Genomic DNA, 14,294 nt, shown 5'->3' with positions numbered 1-14,294 from the left:
AAGCATCATGGGGCTATATAGAGATTTACGTGAGCCAGGGGCACCCCCTTCCCTGTTGAATATTGTAAAAACTACTGGATGGATTTATCCCAAACCAGCAAAAGGCACGTTTGAGGTGCTTTGTTCAAGTTATTTAGCATTTGGTGCAAATCCATCCAGCAGCGTTTGCTCTGCGAGACTTCAAACAAAGCACTTTTTTCTTTATGGGAAAGTAAATGGGACTGGGCTGAAACCATTTTTTGTTTCTTAATAACTTTTCCAACTTTTCACAAACTATCCAATTTTGGGGTAGGGGACTCGAGCCAAACATTCCTGGTAAATGTCATCCAAATCTGTCCAGCCACTCAACGGTTATTAGCAATAGAATTTTTGGGGAAAGTCTATGTAAACGGGTTTCAGCTTAACTATATGGTATCAACCGCCACCCTAAAATTAATAAATATTTCTCTAAGGATGTTTCTTCATTGAGAACTGGGCATCTGCACAGCCCTACATGCAGCGATAGGCTTATCTTGAGACCTGGCTTCTCCTCGTATTTTACATTTCAGGCTCTATTTGGCGCCCTGTCCCCAATTGAGTGACGGATGTCACATGCATTTTAACATAACATGAAAATCCTGAGACTATCCAAATGAGTATGCGATTACTGTTTACAGACACTTTGATGTTAGGGTCACTGGTGTAAAAATGAAAATTAGTACCAAGCCCAGTGTGCATTATGAACTTTGTGATTCAAGTATACAAACTTTATTTTAAATCACAGATATATATGTCAAATATAGATATTTGTACATTCTTATCTTTTTTGATTTTATGCAAAGTAACCAGAAGCCCTCATTTGTATGACTGCCCCTTATTAGAAATTAGCATAATATGAGTGGTACCACACTGGCCATCTTGGAAAGACCAAATTCTATTAGAAAATATTTTCTATTATTCTAGGTGCGGATACAATTTCTCCCAGTAAGAAAATTGTAACATTCCTATTATAAGCTATAAAATATTTACTAGAAGTGGTCATTAGAAATAAACACTGTCCTTGCTAGGTTACAATGGTAGTTTATATATTAATCAATTTCAACCAAGTCACACATGCCAAGGTGGCCATCACTGGAAGTGCACCTCCAGTTGAGAGCCATGTGCACAATGCAACAATGGTACATAAATTGGTATCCATGCGAGCATTTTTGTTGAACATACCCGAAAGATCCACCCACAAGGATGTCATACTATACTGCACTGATGATCCCCAACAAAGGTGACATATGTATGCAGTGGTCTGCATCCTTGAGAACTGACTGTCTTGGGTTTAGAATGCTGTGGAAAAAATAGCACTACCCTATAAGAAACAGTATTCTGGAGCAAAAGGCTTGCATTTGAGCCAACTGGAATACCCAAAATACATTGCCGATCTGGGTATGGACCTGTGGGAACTTCCAGTGATGGCTACTGAGTGGCACTCTACCATGTGTAATTTGGATGAAATGGCTTGTTCTACTTTCACATTTCAGGTGGAGTTTAATTTTCTCAAGCCTTTACAAACCCACCTGTAGGGCACACATCGGGAAAATATAGGTCTCCAAACACTAGGCTGCCACATACCTTGGGGATGCCTCTGTCACTCCTACTCTCATTCTACTTTTAAACATAAAAAAGCACCCACTTAAAGATATAGGTATTCCCTTTGGTTGTGCTGTCAACAATGGAAGGGGTGATGTGAGCAAATGCGCCCCTGACAACACACAACTCTCACCCAGTGAAAGGGGTGGGCAGGAACAGAGCATGAGAGAAGCTGAGTGTGAAAGAACAAAAGAGCCCAGAGAGAGAAAAAGAGATGACTAGATATAGTACGATATGTCAGGGACAGATCGTCAATCTGGTTTCCAGCCCTTCAGAGGAACTAAATGCGTCCGGCTCTTATTAGTACTCACGTACAATAGATCAGGACACATGGGAGTCGTCTGGACAAAGCTCCGACTAGGAAGGTGTGGTGGAATATGGGAATACTGAGTTACTCTTGGATGGTCGTCCCTGTCCCTAGAAGGGGAATCTCCCCATGAGATCCTCCTGCTCAGTACCACCCTCAGGGGGACTATCAGGTAGGCGCCTCACCTCCCTGGCCTTATGGGAAGGGGCTCTCCCTCAGGGAGAAATGACGACATGCAAGGATTCATCACATGATACAAAGGTTCAGAGTCAGGACAAATCTTCCTTGCCCCACCTGCTTAGGTTTTTCTCCTTGGGGCAATATGAAGCCACTGTGTTGCAGCTTGTGTCTTACAAAACAATACACACATAAATACATGTATGGAGGTGTAAATCATTTCGGGATTGTAAATCACAGCGGCACTTCAGTCTGACTTGCAAAATTGCTAAAGATGTTAACTCATCAAGGGCCCGATTTACATTAAGTGTTATATAATGGCGCAATCCCAGTGGAAAAGGCTCTGTGAATCAGGCCCCAAGAGTCTTTGATTTAGTATATGGAAATCATTTTTCTTTATATGTAACAAAACTGCCAATTCAATTCTCAATTGATACCATGACGTTTTCATGATTTTTAGTCCATATTCATTGCAGGTTTCTAAGGTGAAAAGAACAAATTGATTACAACAGTTGCCCACAAGAAATACCAGTCCTTTGTAAAGGCTGTTAACTCCACTTTGTAGTACAGAAGGTTTCTGCAAATTCAAAAGACACTTTTAAATAATGTAACAAATGCAATGAAATCCAGCGAGATAGCTAGGGTGTGCACATAAAGACATTTTCAGCAGCAAAAGTGCTCATTGTTATTTGTGGAACACAAAATGCAAGTAGGCAGTCATTTCCTGGAGACCGGACCACGTTTCAAAGCATTTTGAAAATCAGCCTTTGTGTGGAGTGAAAAGCAGTACAACTTGAAGTGGATTTGTTTTTCCACTGCAAACCCTAAATGTGTGATCTTTCCTTCTGTGGTCTCCCATTCGCTACTGCTCTGCAGCTCTCACACATAACCAGGTCACACGAGACGTGTCTTTTTACTCAAAGATCAATCAGAAAATGCATTTGAAATATGGACTATTTATGTTAATGGCCCATTACCTGCAATTTCCAGATCTGCTTGCTCTCCTTGGATACCTGCCCTACGGTTTCTCCCATCAAAGCGATCAACATGTTTAGCAGCAGCACAAATGTCAAAATGATGTAGGTCACCAGCAGGATAATAAAGACTGCTGGGTATTTGGCACTGTTGATCATCTCCAGATCGCCCATACCAATGGTCAACTTGAAGAGGTCTAGAAGGAACTTGCTGAAGGTGCTGCTGTCCCGACATGAAGGGTACTCAGGTGTTGGGCAGTCTGTGGAGTTGTCGGTGCAGTTTTGTTTGCTGGGACAAGGGTTCAGTAAAGACACCAAAGCTGTGGAAGACAGAAAAAGCAACAGTTATTTGTCGGACTATGCTCTAGTTTCAGAACGAGCAGCACACTGGTTTATCCACATTATGAATGGTAGGCTTCCTTATATATTTATTTTTGGTGTTCTGTGCCAGAGTGATGCGTCATGAACCACTTCAGGACACGGATATTGCACTTGTTGAAAGCCCTTTGTAGAAAAGGTGTCACATGCCTACAATAGCCAAATTATAATGCAAAGTATTGCCATAAGTCAAGGTCATGAACCGCCCAGGCAAAATAGAAAGTAAACAAATAAATTGCGTTGGGGGGACAGAGTGAAGCCTGTTGGGGTTTTTATGAAAACAAAGAGTGGAAACATACTCCCAGTTGCCTCCCATAAGGGACACAACTTTCTGAATCTGATAAGTGGTATCCAACCTCTAATGGAGGAGTTGAGAAATGTTAAGCGACTTCAATTCAGCAATCCCACTAAGTCAGTGCCTCGTCTGGGACGCCCAATGGAAGCCCTTATTTATATATTTTTATGACAAGTTATACTCTGGATGATAAACCCTTATATAACGCCCCTCTCTTAGAATCCCCCTGACCACACTGAGCCAAGAAGTAGGTTTGTTTTTCAAATGAAAAAGGTTTATTTGAAAAATTAAACAATAGATATATATCACACTTTTATAATAAATTAATATTTGATATCACACTTAGACATATGACAGTGAGTGATCAACAATGGATGATGTTATACTAGCACACTGGTTTAATTACTTAGGAGTAGTATAGAGGATAAGGTAGCTGATAATGCTTTATATGGTACAAGGAAATGCAAGGTGGAAAAAACCACACGAATAAACTTCATATGATTTCAGCAAAACATAATATAATCACTTTTTCCCTTTTGGCAATTCACCCCCCCCTCTATGCAATGTAAGGAGGTGGAAGTAACACACACAGTCTTCAGGAATACAATCACAGTATAATACGAATTCAGTTCCCCCCTAGCAAGCTTAGAGAAACAGGGATGATTTTAAACACAGGCAAAGTACTTTAAAGGTGGTATGCAAAGAAGGGAAAAATATGCTAAAAATGATTTTAATTCCCTCTAGAGGTTCAGGGTGAGTGAGAGATACTTTAAATAAGTTCAAGCCAGCCCTATCAATGATTCAGGGCTGGTTACCAGGTTGAAAACAGAATTCCGTAATGGAAGCAAAAGACAAATATTTTTACAAGTGGCTGAAATTAAACAAAATGTCAAATCGCAGCAATTTAGTCGCGTGCGTCGAGCGCAATTACGAAGGAAATGTAAGGAGTAGCAAGTCGGTTTAGAGCTTGTTGGAAAGCTTAAAATCTCAGCTTTAAAATAAAAAAGTTAAATCTTGCTTCTATGACAAACTGTTCAAGAGATACGGACGATTTTGTGAAGGTAGATTCTCAAAATAAAAGTAAAGCTCAGAATGACAGTTTTGCAGCTTTGAATCAACAGGAGGGACACGATTTCTATGATGCAGTTCTCAATAGGTTAAAATAGTTTGAATTAGATTATTTTAAACTAAGAGATTGGTTTTGCACAGTTCTGGCTGAGTACTCACACTATATTTTGGACAGGAATGCGACTTCGTCACGGATCGGGTCAGGATTGGCTGCGGTTCTCTCGCCACTGGGTACTGGTTCTGCGCACAGCGATCTGGGTCAGCTCTCAGCACTGCACAGCGATCTGGTCTGGGTCTGGTCTCTCTGGATCTCTGGTCTCTCTGGATACAGCACTGCTTTCTGGGTCTGCTACCGGTTCCGGCAAAAGTTCTTGGCAAAGAATTAAAACAGCTCGCCCGGCTGTTCAATAGTTTGCAAATGATTTTGAGGCCTGCTGAAAAAGGATTCAGCTTGTGGATTCAGGCCTCTCTGTTACAAGTTCTGGAGTCTGGGTTCAAAGTTCTGGTCTCTGGAGATTGATGGATTTGAAGTCTGGAGTCTCTGTCAGCGTGCTGCGCAGGAATTCAGTTGAAGGTTGGAAAATGAATGTCCCTGTCTGGGTTCCAGTGGCTCTTTTTATGTCTTTTGAAAATGGGTGTGGATGCTAACTTTCTTTGCCCAACCCACTCACGATTTGATAGGTGAAGGATTTCTCTTTGACCTGATTTGAGAAGGGAACAGTGAGTCAGAGTGATGAGGTGGGTTTATGGGTCAGCGGGTCCTCCCCTTGTCAAATTGCACACAAATCTATATTTGATCCAAATACACATTTATCCATGTACCATTTTTCTAATATTATATGTCCAGTTAACATATTTTCTGTAGCACCAAACCATCCGATCCCTGTCTTTCTAAGATGTTGTGTTCACTTTTGACAGAATTCTGCCCTTTTCATCCAGATAACGACCTCTAAACTTTTCCAGAGTTTACACAAATGTGCACAAGGGATATGGGTTTCAGATGATAAAGTGTCAGATTTTTAACATGCATACATTTGGAGTAACAACCTTATTTTCCGCTACTACTCCCCAGAACATACCACAGAGTCCTGAAACCTCTTAAAATGTGCACAGAAAAATCACAAGAATGATGATATTATTTATATAATTTATACAGGTCCGCACTATGAATTATCCATCTTTTTAAAATTATGCTATGGCCCCAAAGGGGTGTGATTTTCCACAGCACATGGTGGAATTTCTGGTTTGTCCACTTCCCCCAAGCTCAGCTTGCTCACAGAGGCATTTCTCCTCCCACTTTTCCCAAGAGGAAGCTATTTTAAGACTCCCCCTATATAACATTTGCCTGAGCCCAAGACAGTGCTTTGTTCAGTTTCCTGCAGTCCCCAGGTGCCACGCCCCTAATTCAATCAGAGAGGTGTCATCTCCTTTTGGCAAGGGCAGCAGAATGCAACCAGGCCTGGGAACACAGCTGCTGATCAAGTTTCAACTCCTGTCGGGGGTAGTTGTCAGGCAGAATTCAATATCTTTAAGCCAGGCTTCAGCTAAATGTCACTTTGGTTCCCAGTTTTCTACATTCAAACCAAACTTGCAATTTTTACACATGCAGCTAGAACACTGATTCCAAGTTCAAAACTATGACATTTAAACAATTGCAACCTATGCGACACTCAAAAGTAGGTCACTCATTTATTCTAAACATTTCGATTTTAGCGGCTTTAAACCCAAATTCACTTAAGCTGCTGATATCCCCAGCTATTTTCAATACATACATTAGACAATTACTTCCTTCAAGTCATTTCAGAATATAGTTTTACATTGTATCCACCTCTTAGTAAGTCTTTCTTTGGCCTGGTTTGGTTAATTTGTTCAGTTTTACACATGTGTCTGGTGGTTTTAAAACGCCGGCTTTCTGGTAGTGGTGAGCACCAGTATTGCACCCATTTTTGACATTAATAACAACAGATTGACATTAATAGCAACAGATTTTGAACAGCACCATATTCCTTAGCACTGATTTCGCTCATGGCGCTCCTGGCCCCTCACGCTCACACTGGTGGGTGGCAGGCCAGGCGACCATTTTGTTGTGCGCAAAGACTGCGCGGTTCTCCAGGATTCTGGCGCAAGTGTGGGCTTTTCCGCCCTCTTCGATTTCCTAAGCCCACAGCACCAAGTGTTGCAGCATAATAGTCCAAACGTGGGTCAGGACACCCAACAGAAAGAGCTCTGCAAGTAGCTGTGCAAAACCAGCTGAATGTCAAACACAACATGATCAGAAAGTGTGAACAGAAAATCAGATATAAGAACAGTCTTGAATGTTATAGGTTCTCACAATAAAAACCATTCAGATGGCCTATTGTTTTTTTATGGTGAAAAGGCTTTTTATAGGGGGGAACTGGACATTTTAAGAATACACACTGAGAGAAATGGGATTTGGCCCCAATTTTATTCAGGCGGTTAATTGCATACATAACATATCAGCAAAAGTACAGATTAATGGATTAATATTGGGAGCATTCTTCTTAGCAAAAGGTACCAGACAAGGGTGCCCGCTGTCACCATCCTTATTTAATCTAGCGCTGGAACCATTGGCAGCATACATTAGGCAATGTAACGAAATAAAGGGGATTCAAATAGGAGGTACTGAACTGAAAAGATTAGCTTATGCGTATGACATGACTGTCCGTATCTCAAATCCTTCAGTATGTAGCCGATTCTGAAAGCAATGATGGAGGAGGTGGGGAAGCTGTCAGGGCATAAGATTACCTGGAATAAGTCAGAAGTTTTCCCCCTTTCAACTGTTTATGATAAAAATGGGTTGGAATCCTGGAATTGTAAGTGGTCCCCGTATGGAGTGAAATATCAAGGGATCCATATTAATAGAGATTTAAAACAAATTGTGAAATTGAATGTCAAGGTAATAGGAAACATCTCAATGAATATAATGAAATGGGAACGGTTGACTTTGAATTAGTGGGCCAAAATAATGCAATTAAGATGGTGTTATTACCTAAAGAATTATATATTATAGTCGCTTCCTTTATTCCTTTTGGGGAGCATCCGTGACCAGACCGGCTTCTTGCCCACTACTTGCATGCCCTCTGTACCTTTAGCATCCGTGTACCAGACTTGACCAGCTGTTTGCTGTAAGGGGCGGCCGCCATGTGGTGACCAGAACCTGGTTGACTGTCCCAAAATCCCAGATTCAAGAGTGGACTGTGAGTATTTCCTCATCCCATAGAAACACATAGCCTACCCCATCTTGACTTTTGTTGATATCCTGATAACTTGTCTAAACTGTTCTAATTCTCTGTGCACCCTGTCCTTGTTTTTCTAGTGTTAGTGCAATTCTTTCACTCACCTCATCTTGTAGCTCCTTAGCAATATTTTGAATAATTTAATTAATTTCCACATAAAGAGACACGCGGCGTGGAGAGGGGTTATTGCAGCCGACTTAACCGGTTTCATGGGCAGCGCTATCTTCTTGATAAACTAGAATAAGAAGACATTCTCTTTTTCTTTCCAAACAGATTTCCTCCCTTTAACGGCTTTATTTTACCAAAACCGACCCTCCTTTTATCTTGCCAATCTCATCCAGGTCTTCAGCTATAGCCCTCCTTTCACTTCTATATTGTCCCTGTGATGTGCATCTATCCCCCAGCCCAGAAACCACATTCCGATTGTGTGTATTTCACCAGTTTTTGACATTTAAAACTGCAAATGTGTAAAATGCAACTTTTCCATGTGTGATTTCGACTGCACTGGACTCTCATTTTCACATTGCTTTTGCTTTTGAACTGTAAGCCTTTTGTGATAAATTGTCCTTGTAGAAGGTTAACCATGTGTAATTCAGTGGTTCTCATTGTAATTATCACTCCATTGGTGATTGCTGCCCAATATAAAAATGGTGTGATTTTCTTTGAAATTAAAATAAATAAATATTGTATTCCCACCAACCGCCTGGTTCGTGGTCCACTGTGACCCGGGGTATTTGTAAAAGGGGTGTGAGATGGGTTAGGTATCGGCTCAATTTGAATTCGCAAAAAATAAAGACAAAAGGCATCTTGATTGAGTGCTACATAAAAGGCTAAGGGCGAGGGTCCTGATCCGGTGTGTGATGTCCAATTGGAATCCATAACAGTTGCCAGAGAGAGTGAGGAGGATCTGGGTATCGTCCATGTAGTTGGTGTAGGAGATACCCAGTGCGTCAAAAATGAGGAAGAGATGGCGTGTAAAGATGTTGTAGAGAGCGGGAGAGAGGCAAGAACCTTGAGGCACCCCACATAGCATGATGGTGGGTGAGGCAGAGGCTGAGTCAGAGAATACTTGCATAGTCCTGCCTAGCAAGAAGGAGGTGATCCAGGCAGTGGCTTCAGGGGAGAATTTAGATGTGGAGGTGAGGTGGTGGCATATAACATTGTGGTCTACGAGGTCGAATGCTGCAGAGAGGTCCAAGAATTAGGAGGAGGGCTGGTTTACCTAGGTCTCTAGCATTGTCCATCCGGTTTTGTAGGTCAGGTTTCTGTCCCGTGCCTTGGGCGAAAGCCGGATTGGCATAGCCCTAAGAGCTTGTTTTCTTTGATTAAGTATTGCATTGGCATAGCCCTAAGAGCTTGTTTTCTTTGATTAAGTATTGCACCTGCAGGTAGGCTTCTTTGTCCAATGTCTGCAGTAAGAATGGGACGGTGGTGATGGGCCTGTAGTTGTTAGGAGAGGTTGGGTCAAGTGTTGTTTTTTTTTTTTAAGAGGGGGCAGACCCAGGCTTCCTTGAGGCAGATGGGGACTTTCCCTGTGGCAAAGGTGGCGTTGACGAAGGCTGTCAGGAATGGTGCGAGGGTATCAGCACAGTCCTTGATAATTGTGGCAGGGCAGGGGTCACCCTTACAGTTGGATGGCTTTATGGTTCTCATAAGGTTGATCATATCCTGCTCCTGTATGGCCTTGAATGAGAATAGCAGGGAGGTGTCAGGAGAGGGTGGGGGGCAGGGGAAGGAGTAATGGTAAGCTAGTGTTTAGTGGTTTGGATTTTAGTTTGGAGTTAATTCAGCTTGTTACGCATGGCTGTTTGTATTTCGTCACACCACGCCTTATCTTTGGTGAAGTTCTGGGGGGCGGGGGTAGGGGTCTCAAGCCTCTGGAGATAGAGAACATTTCTTTCGTACTGGACTTTACATCAGCAATTCTAGATTCAAAGGATTTGGCTTTGGCACAAATGATTGCCTTCTTGTACTCTCTGGAGTGAGCGTTAAAGTCAAGTTTGTCTTGTCAGAATGGGAGGTTTGCCAGAGTACTAGGGCGGCCCATTTTTCAGTGCAGAGTTTGAGGAGGTCTGAGATGAACCAAGCATTGGAATGGCTAGTGGGTTTAGTCTTGCAAGGTTTGAACGGGGCAATGGAGTCGACTTCTGATTTGATTGCAGTGTCATAGGATAAGGCGAGGGCCTCTGGGTCAGTGGAGAAGGGTCGTCTGAAGGCTGGACCCTGGAGGAAGGGTAGTAGCCTCTCTTTAGTAAGTTGGCGGGAGCTTCTTGCGAGGGCCTGAGGTAGGGGGTAAGAGGGGGGAGCAGAAGTATTGGTGGTAGGAATGCAAAAGGTGATAATATGGTGGTCAGACCAGGGGGTGGGGCTATTGCATGTGATTAGGAGAGGACAGTTGTGTTGGGCGATCCAGTCCAGCGTTCTGCCTAGAGTATGGGTAGGGTCTGAGAGAGTGTTATTGAACCCTAAGGTCTCAAGGGCTGAGTTGAGCAATTTAGCTGCTGGGTCTTTGGTGTCATTAAGCCTAAATTGACCTCACTGAGTAAGATGACTTTGGAGGGTTTCTTTAGGTTGTCGGACAAGAGGTGAATGAGGGAAGCCTGAAAGTCACCTATGGGGCCTGGTGGGCGGTAGACGAGGTGTATGGCGATGGTGCAGTAATGAGAGAGGCTAAATTTCAGTTGGAGGTAGTCACTATTACTGTTCATGGATTTGTCCATCTTTCTAAGGGAGAGGGAGTCTTTGGCTATTAGCGCTATGCCTCCAACTTTAGATGGGCGGTCTTGTCTGGTGACAGAATAGCCTGGAGGGAGTGCAAGAGATAGTGCAGGGCCAGAGGCTTCATGCAGCCATATTTCGGTGACCATGAGGAGATCTAGGTTGTGGGTGGTGATGAGGTTGTGTATGTCTAGAGCAAGTGCGTTGACCAGGGCGCACTTGAGATGTGGTTCTGGGGTGACTGGGGGAGCATTCAATTTGGTACAGTTCAAAATGGGGGTGGTTAAATGTGGCATCAGAGTATTTGCATTATGGGTCCCATTTTCAGGGGTCAGAGACACGGGTACAGTGGCATTCAATTCAATACAGTTGAAAATGGGGGTAGCTAAATGTGGCATCACAGTATTTGCAATGGGGGTCCCATTTTCAGGGGTCAGAGACACTGGTGCAGTGGCATTCAATTCAGTACAGTTCAAAATGGGGGTAAGGAGTGGCAGCCTGCTCGTGCTGAGGTGAGTAGTGGGGACAGGCTTAGGGGCCGCAATGTTATTAGCAGATGTAACAAAGTTAATGGGTTTTCCGAGGTGAGCATTTCGTTGTCAGGTACTGTCAGGTTGGAGTGACATATTCTTTACATACAGTATCATATACTCATTTACATTGGGTCAGGGGAGACACATATTTAGAATAGAAAGGTTTTAGGAAGTTATTATGGGTTATATTTTTAAACAGCCAATTTTGCCCTTAACCTTCATTGCAGTCTATGGAAATTGCCCCAAGCCAAGATGGAGGTTCTCAGTCTAAATTCTAATTGGCTGGAGATTGTTTATAGGGAGGACAATGAACATTCTAAACTGCCTTTCATCGTCCTTGCCCAGCTGAAAGGTCGTGTGCCTTGTAGCTCCTGCTTAACTTTGTCAAGGGTGACAAGTTTCTAGCAGTTGAGCGGAAAATCTGAAAGTATAACAGGAGTCGAGTTTGGAGTTTGGTGGAGACACAGGACAGGAGTCAGAAACTTCCAATTTTCGGAGAAAAGAAGTTTTCAAGTCTCAATCACAAGATAAGTGACTTTCCAGTTTTGTTGAACTTTGTAAAAAGGTTATATTTATTTAAGGGATTGAAATTGCAAATCTGTATCTAAAAAGATTGAAGCGCGTACGTTTGTTTTTATCGCTACGTGTCAATTCAAACTAGCGTGTGAGTTTTTTCCCGTTACTTTGAGCCCGCGCGTGTGTCTCTGCGCGTGAGAGTGAAGCGCGAGCGTGAACTTTGGACTCGCGTTTACTGTTCGTTTACGCAAGGGTTTTTTCTGCGTGATAAAATAAAGCGCGTGTGCTTTTTCCCACGATTTGTTTTTTTGCGCGTGTGCGTATTTATTCGTGAATTGCACTTTAGCGCGTGTAATTTTTATCGAGTCTTGGACTTTAGCGCGAGTGCGTTTTACCCGCGAATTGGATTGTCAGCGCGTGTGCGTATTTCCCGTGACTTGGAGAAAAGCGCGTGTAATTTTTTATCGCGTCTTGGACTTTAGCGCGAGTGCGTTTTACCCGCGAATTGGATTTTCAGCGCGTGTGCGTATTTCCCGCGACTTGGACAAAAGCGCGTGTGTTTTTTCCCACGATTTGGATTGTCAGCGCGTGTGCGAATTTCCCGCGACTTGGAGAAAAGCGCGTGTGATTTTTTCCCGCAGTTTTGGATTTTAATGCGTTTGCTGGCTTTCCACGTGAAGATTCCATCGCAAGTTAAATTCGTTCCTGAGTAAAAGACACTCTACAAAGAAAATATTAAAAACAAATACAAGAACTTAAAAGAACTTCCTTAAACTTATTTGAAGACCTTGTTCAAGAATCTTAGGGTTGAGCAGACTAACTACAAAGTTAAATTACATTCATGGACCTACTGAGAAGGCTGAATGATCTATAAGATTCTGGTTCACAAGTAAGGAAGTCTTGTCTGCTTATTACTTCTCTGGGCATTCTGAAGAGAAGTACCAGGTATGGTTTTTAAACTATTTTGGTAAAGGATATAGAGTTTAAGGTTAGTATAGTAACCCATGAGTAATGAGGTGTATTGCATGTTTATGTTTTAACTACAGGTGAAGAACCAGCGAGTTGATAGCTTCCAGCCTGGTGTTTGTTTCTTTGTCCCTTCCCCCTTTCCCCTGAAAGTGAGGTAAACTGAGCAGTTATATATATGTCAGCTCAGAGTGCCACATTTTGGGTGGATTGTCGGGGGTTCAGCAGCTTCTGCAGACACCAGGTTCTCAGCATGGCATTCGTATCGTGCATTTGTTGAAGTTGTTGTACAAAGCCAGGGTTTTTTTTATGCTGGCTGTAGCGCTTTGCAGAGTTTTGAGAGCACAGCATCTTCATTTGATAGGGGAGGTGCTGTGCGGATGAATGAGCGGTGCTGCATACATGAGCTGGATCCTGGGATCTAGCTTGTAGGCAAGCATTGCGGGTGCTCATCGATGGTGGCTGAGAGATGAGTGGTGCCGTATACCTGCGGGAACATAGTCTGGCTAGTCTGGAGGTGAGGGTTGCGCTAAGGGGGAGCGGGCTAATAGGAGGCTCCTTACCTTGCGGGACTGGCAGCAGTACAGGGCAGACGGCAAGAGCAGAAAAGAGCATCAGTGGCCTTTCCTTACAGCCTTCCCTGCTCGGCTTCGCCTCTCGACCCACTCCCCTCCATTTAAAGCAGGAGGGGAGGGGCAGGAAGACTGAGGCAGCAAATGGCGCCCAGGCCTGCGGCGGTGAAAAAGGCAGGCAACTTGGTTGCTGTAGCTGTGCTGGCATCCATGGCAACCATGGGGGCCATTTGTAGAAACTTCAGAGCCGCAGTGGAACACGCGGCAGGCGGCATATGAACGGAGAAACACTTGGATGTTCCGAAATGGATATGATCAGCTGATTCAGCTTCCAGCTGAGACGTGCTGACAGCAGAGCAGAAAAGAGCATCAGTGGTCTTTCTTTATGGCCTTCCCTGCTCGGCTTCGCCTCTCTTTCTAAATCTACCTGCCTCCACTCTTTGCCCTTTACAACTAATCCAGAACAGAACTGTGAGACTTGTCCTTGGCCTCCAGCCCTGGGATCGTATCTCTCCAGCTCTGAAATCCATTCATTGGCTCCCAGTGGATGCAAGGATTACATTTAAAACCCTCTGCATTGTCCACAAAGCTTTCTGGGGCCTGCGTCCGAAATACCTTTAACTATCCCTCTGTAAATACCTGCCTTCTCGAGTCCTTTGCTCCTCTAATAACCCCCAGGGTCAGTCGTTTTTCAAAGAAACGAGCTGGGGGCAGATCTCGGTCTTCGTCTGGGGCCTCCCTTTGGAACAGTCTTCCGACCACCCTGAAACTTGAGGAGAACTATCTCCGGTTCCGGAAGCACCTCAGACCCTCCTCTTCGCTTCTGCCTTTGCCCCTCTTCTCCCCTGCCGATCTGTTTCTCTCTCTCTCTCTGCACCGTGCACCTGGCCACACTCTGTCCTTCGGGCCCAGG

The 14,294-nt window shown here is 43.6% G+C and overlaps 1 protein-coding gene across 3 annotated transcripts in view; it reads right to left on the bottom strand.

Moving 5' to 3' along the window:
* Positions 1 to 14,294, bottom strand: part of TRPV4 (transient receptor potential cation channel subfamily V member 4) — an 848,481-nt gene that overhangs the window by 45,440 nt on the left and 788,747 nt on the right. For all 3 annotated transcript variants that reach the window (XM_069619410.1, XM_069619409.1, XM_069619408.1), the window contains exon 13: positions 3,082 to 3,398. In XM_069619410.1, coding sequence (XP_069475511.1) covers positions 3,082 to 3,398 — 317 coding nt within the window. The remainder of the gene's footprint in view (positions 1 to 3,081; positions 3,399 to 14,294) is intronic.

Source organism: Ambystoma mexicanum, chromosome 10 (genome assembly GCF_040938575.1).
Source record: "Ambystoma mexicanum isolate Mex_15411 chromosome 10, UKY_AmexF1_1, whole genome shotgun sequence".
Classification (NCBI taxonomy): domain Eukaryota; kingdom Metazoa; phylum Chordata; class Amphibia; order Caudata; family Ambystomatidae; genus Ambystoma; species Ambystoma mexicanum.
The sequence above is the reverse complement of the archived record's forward strand: the minus strand, read 5'-3'. Positions and strand labels throughout refer to the sequence as shown.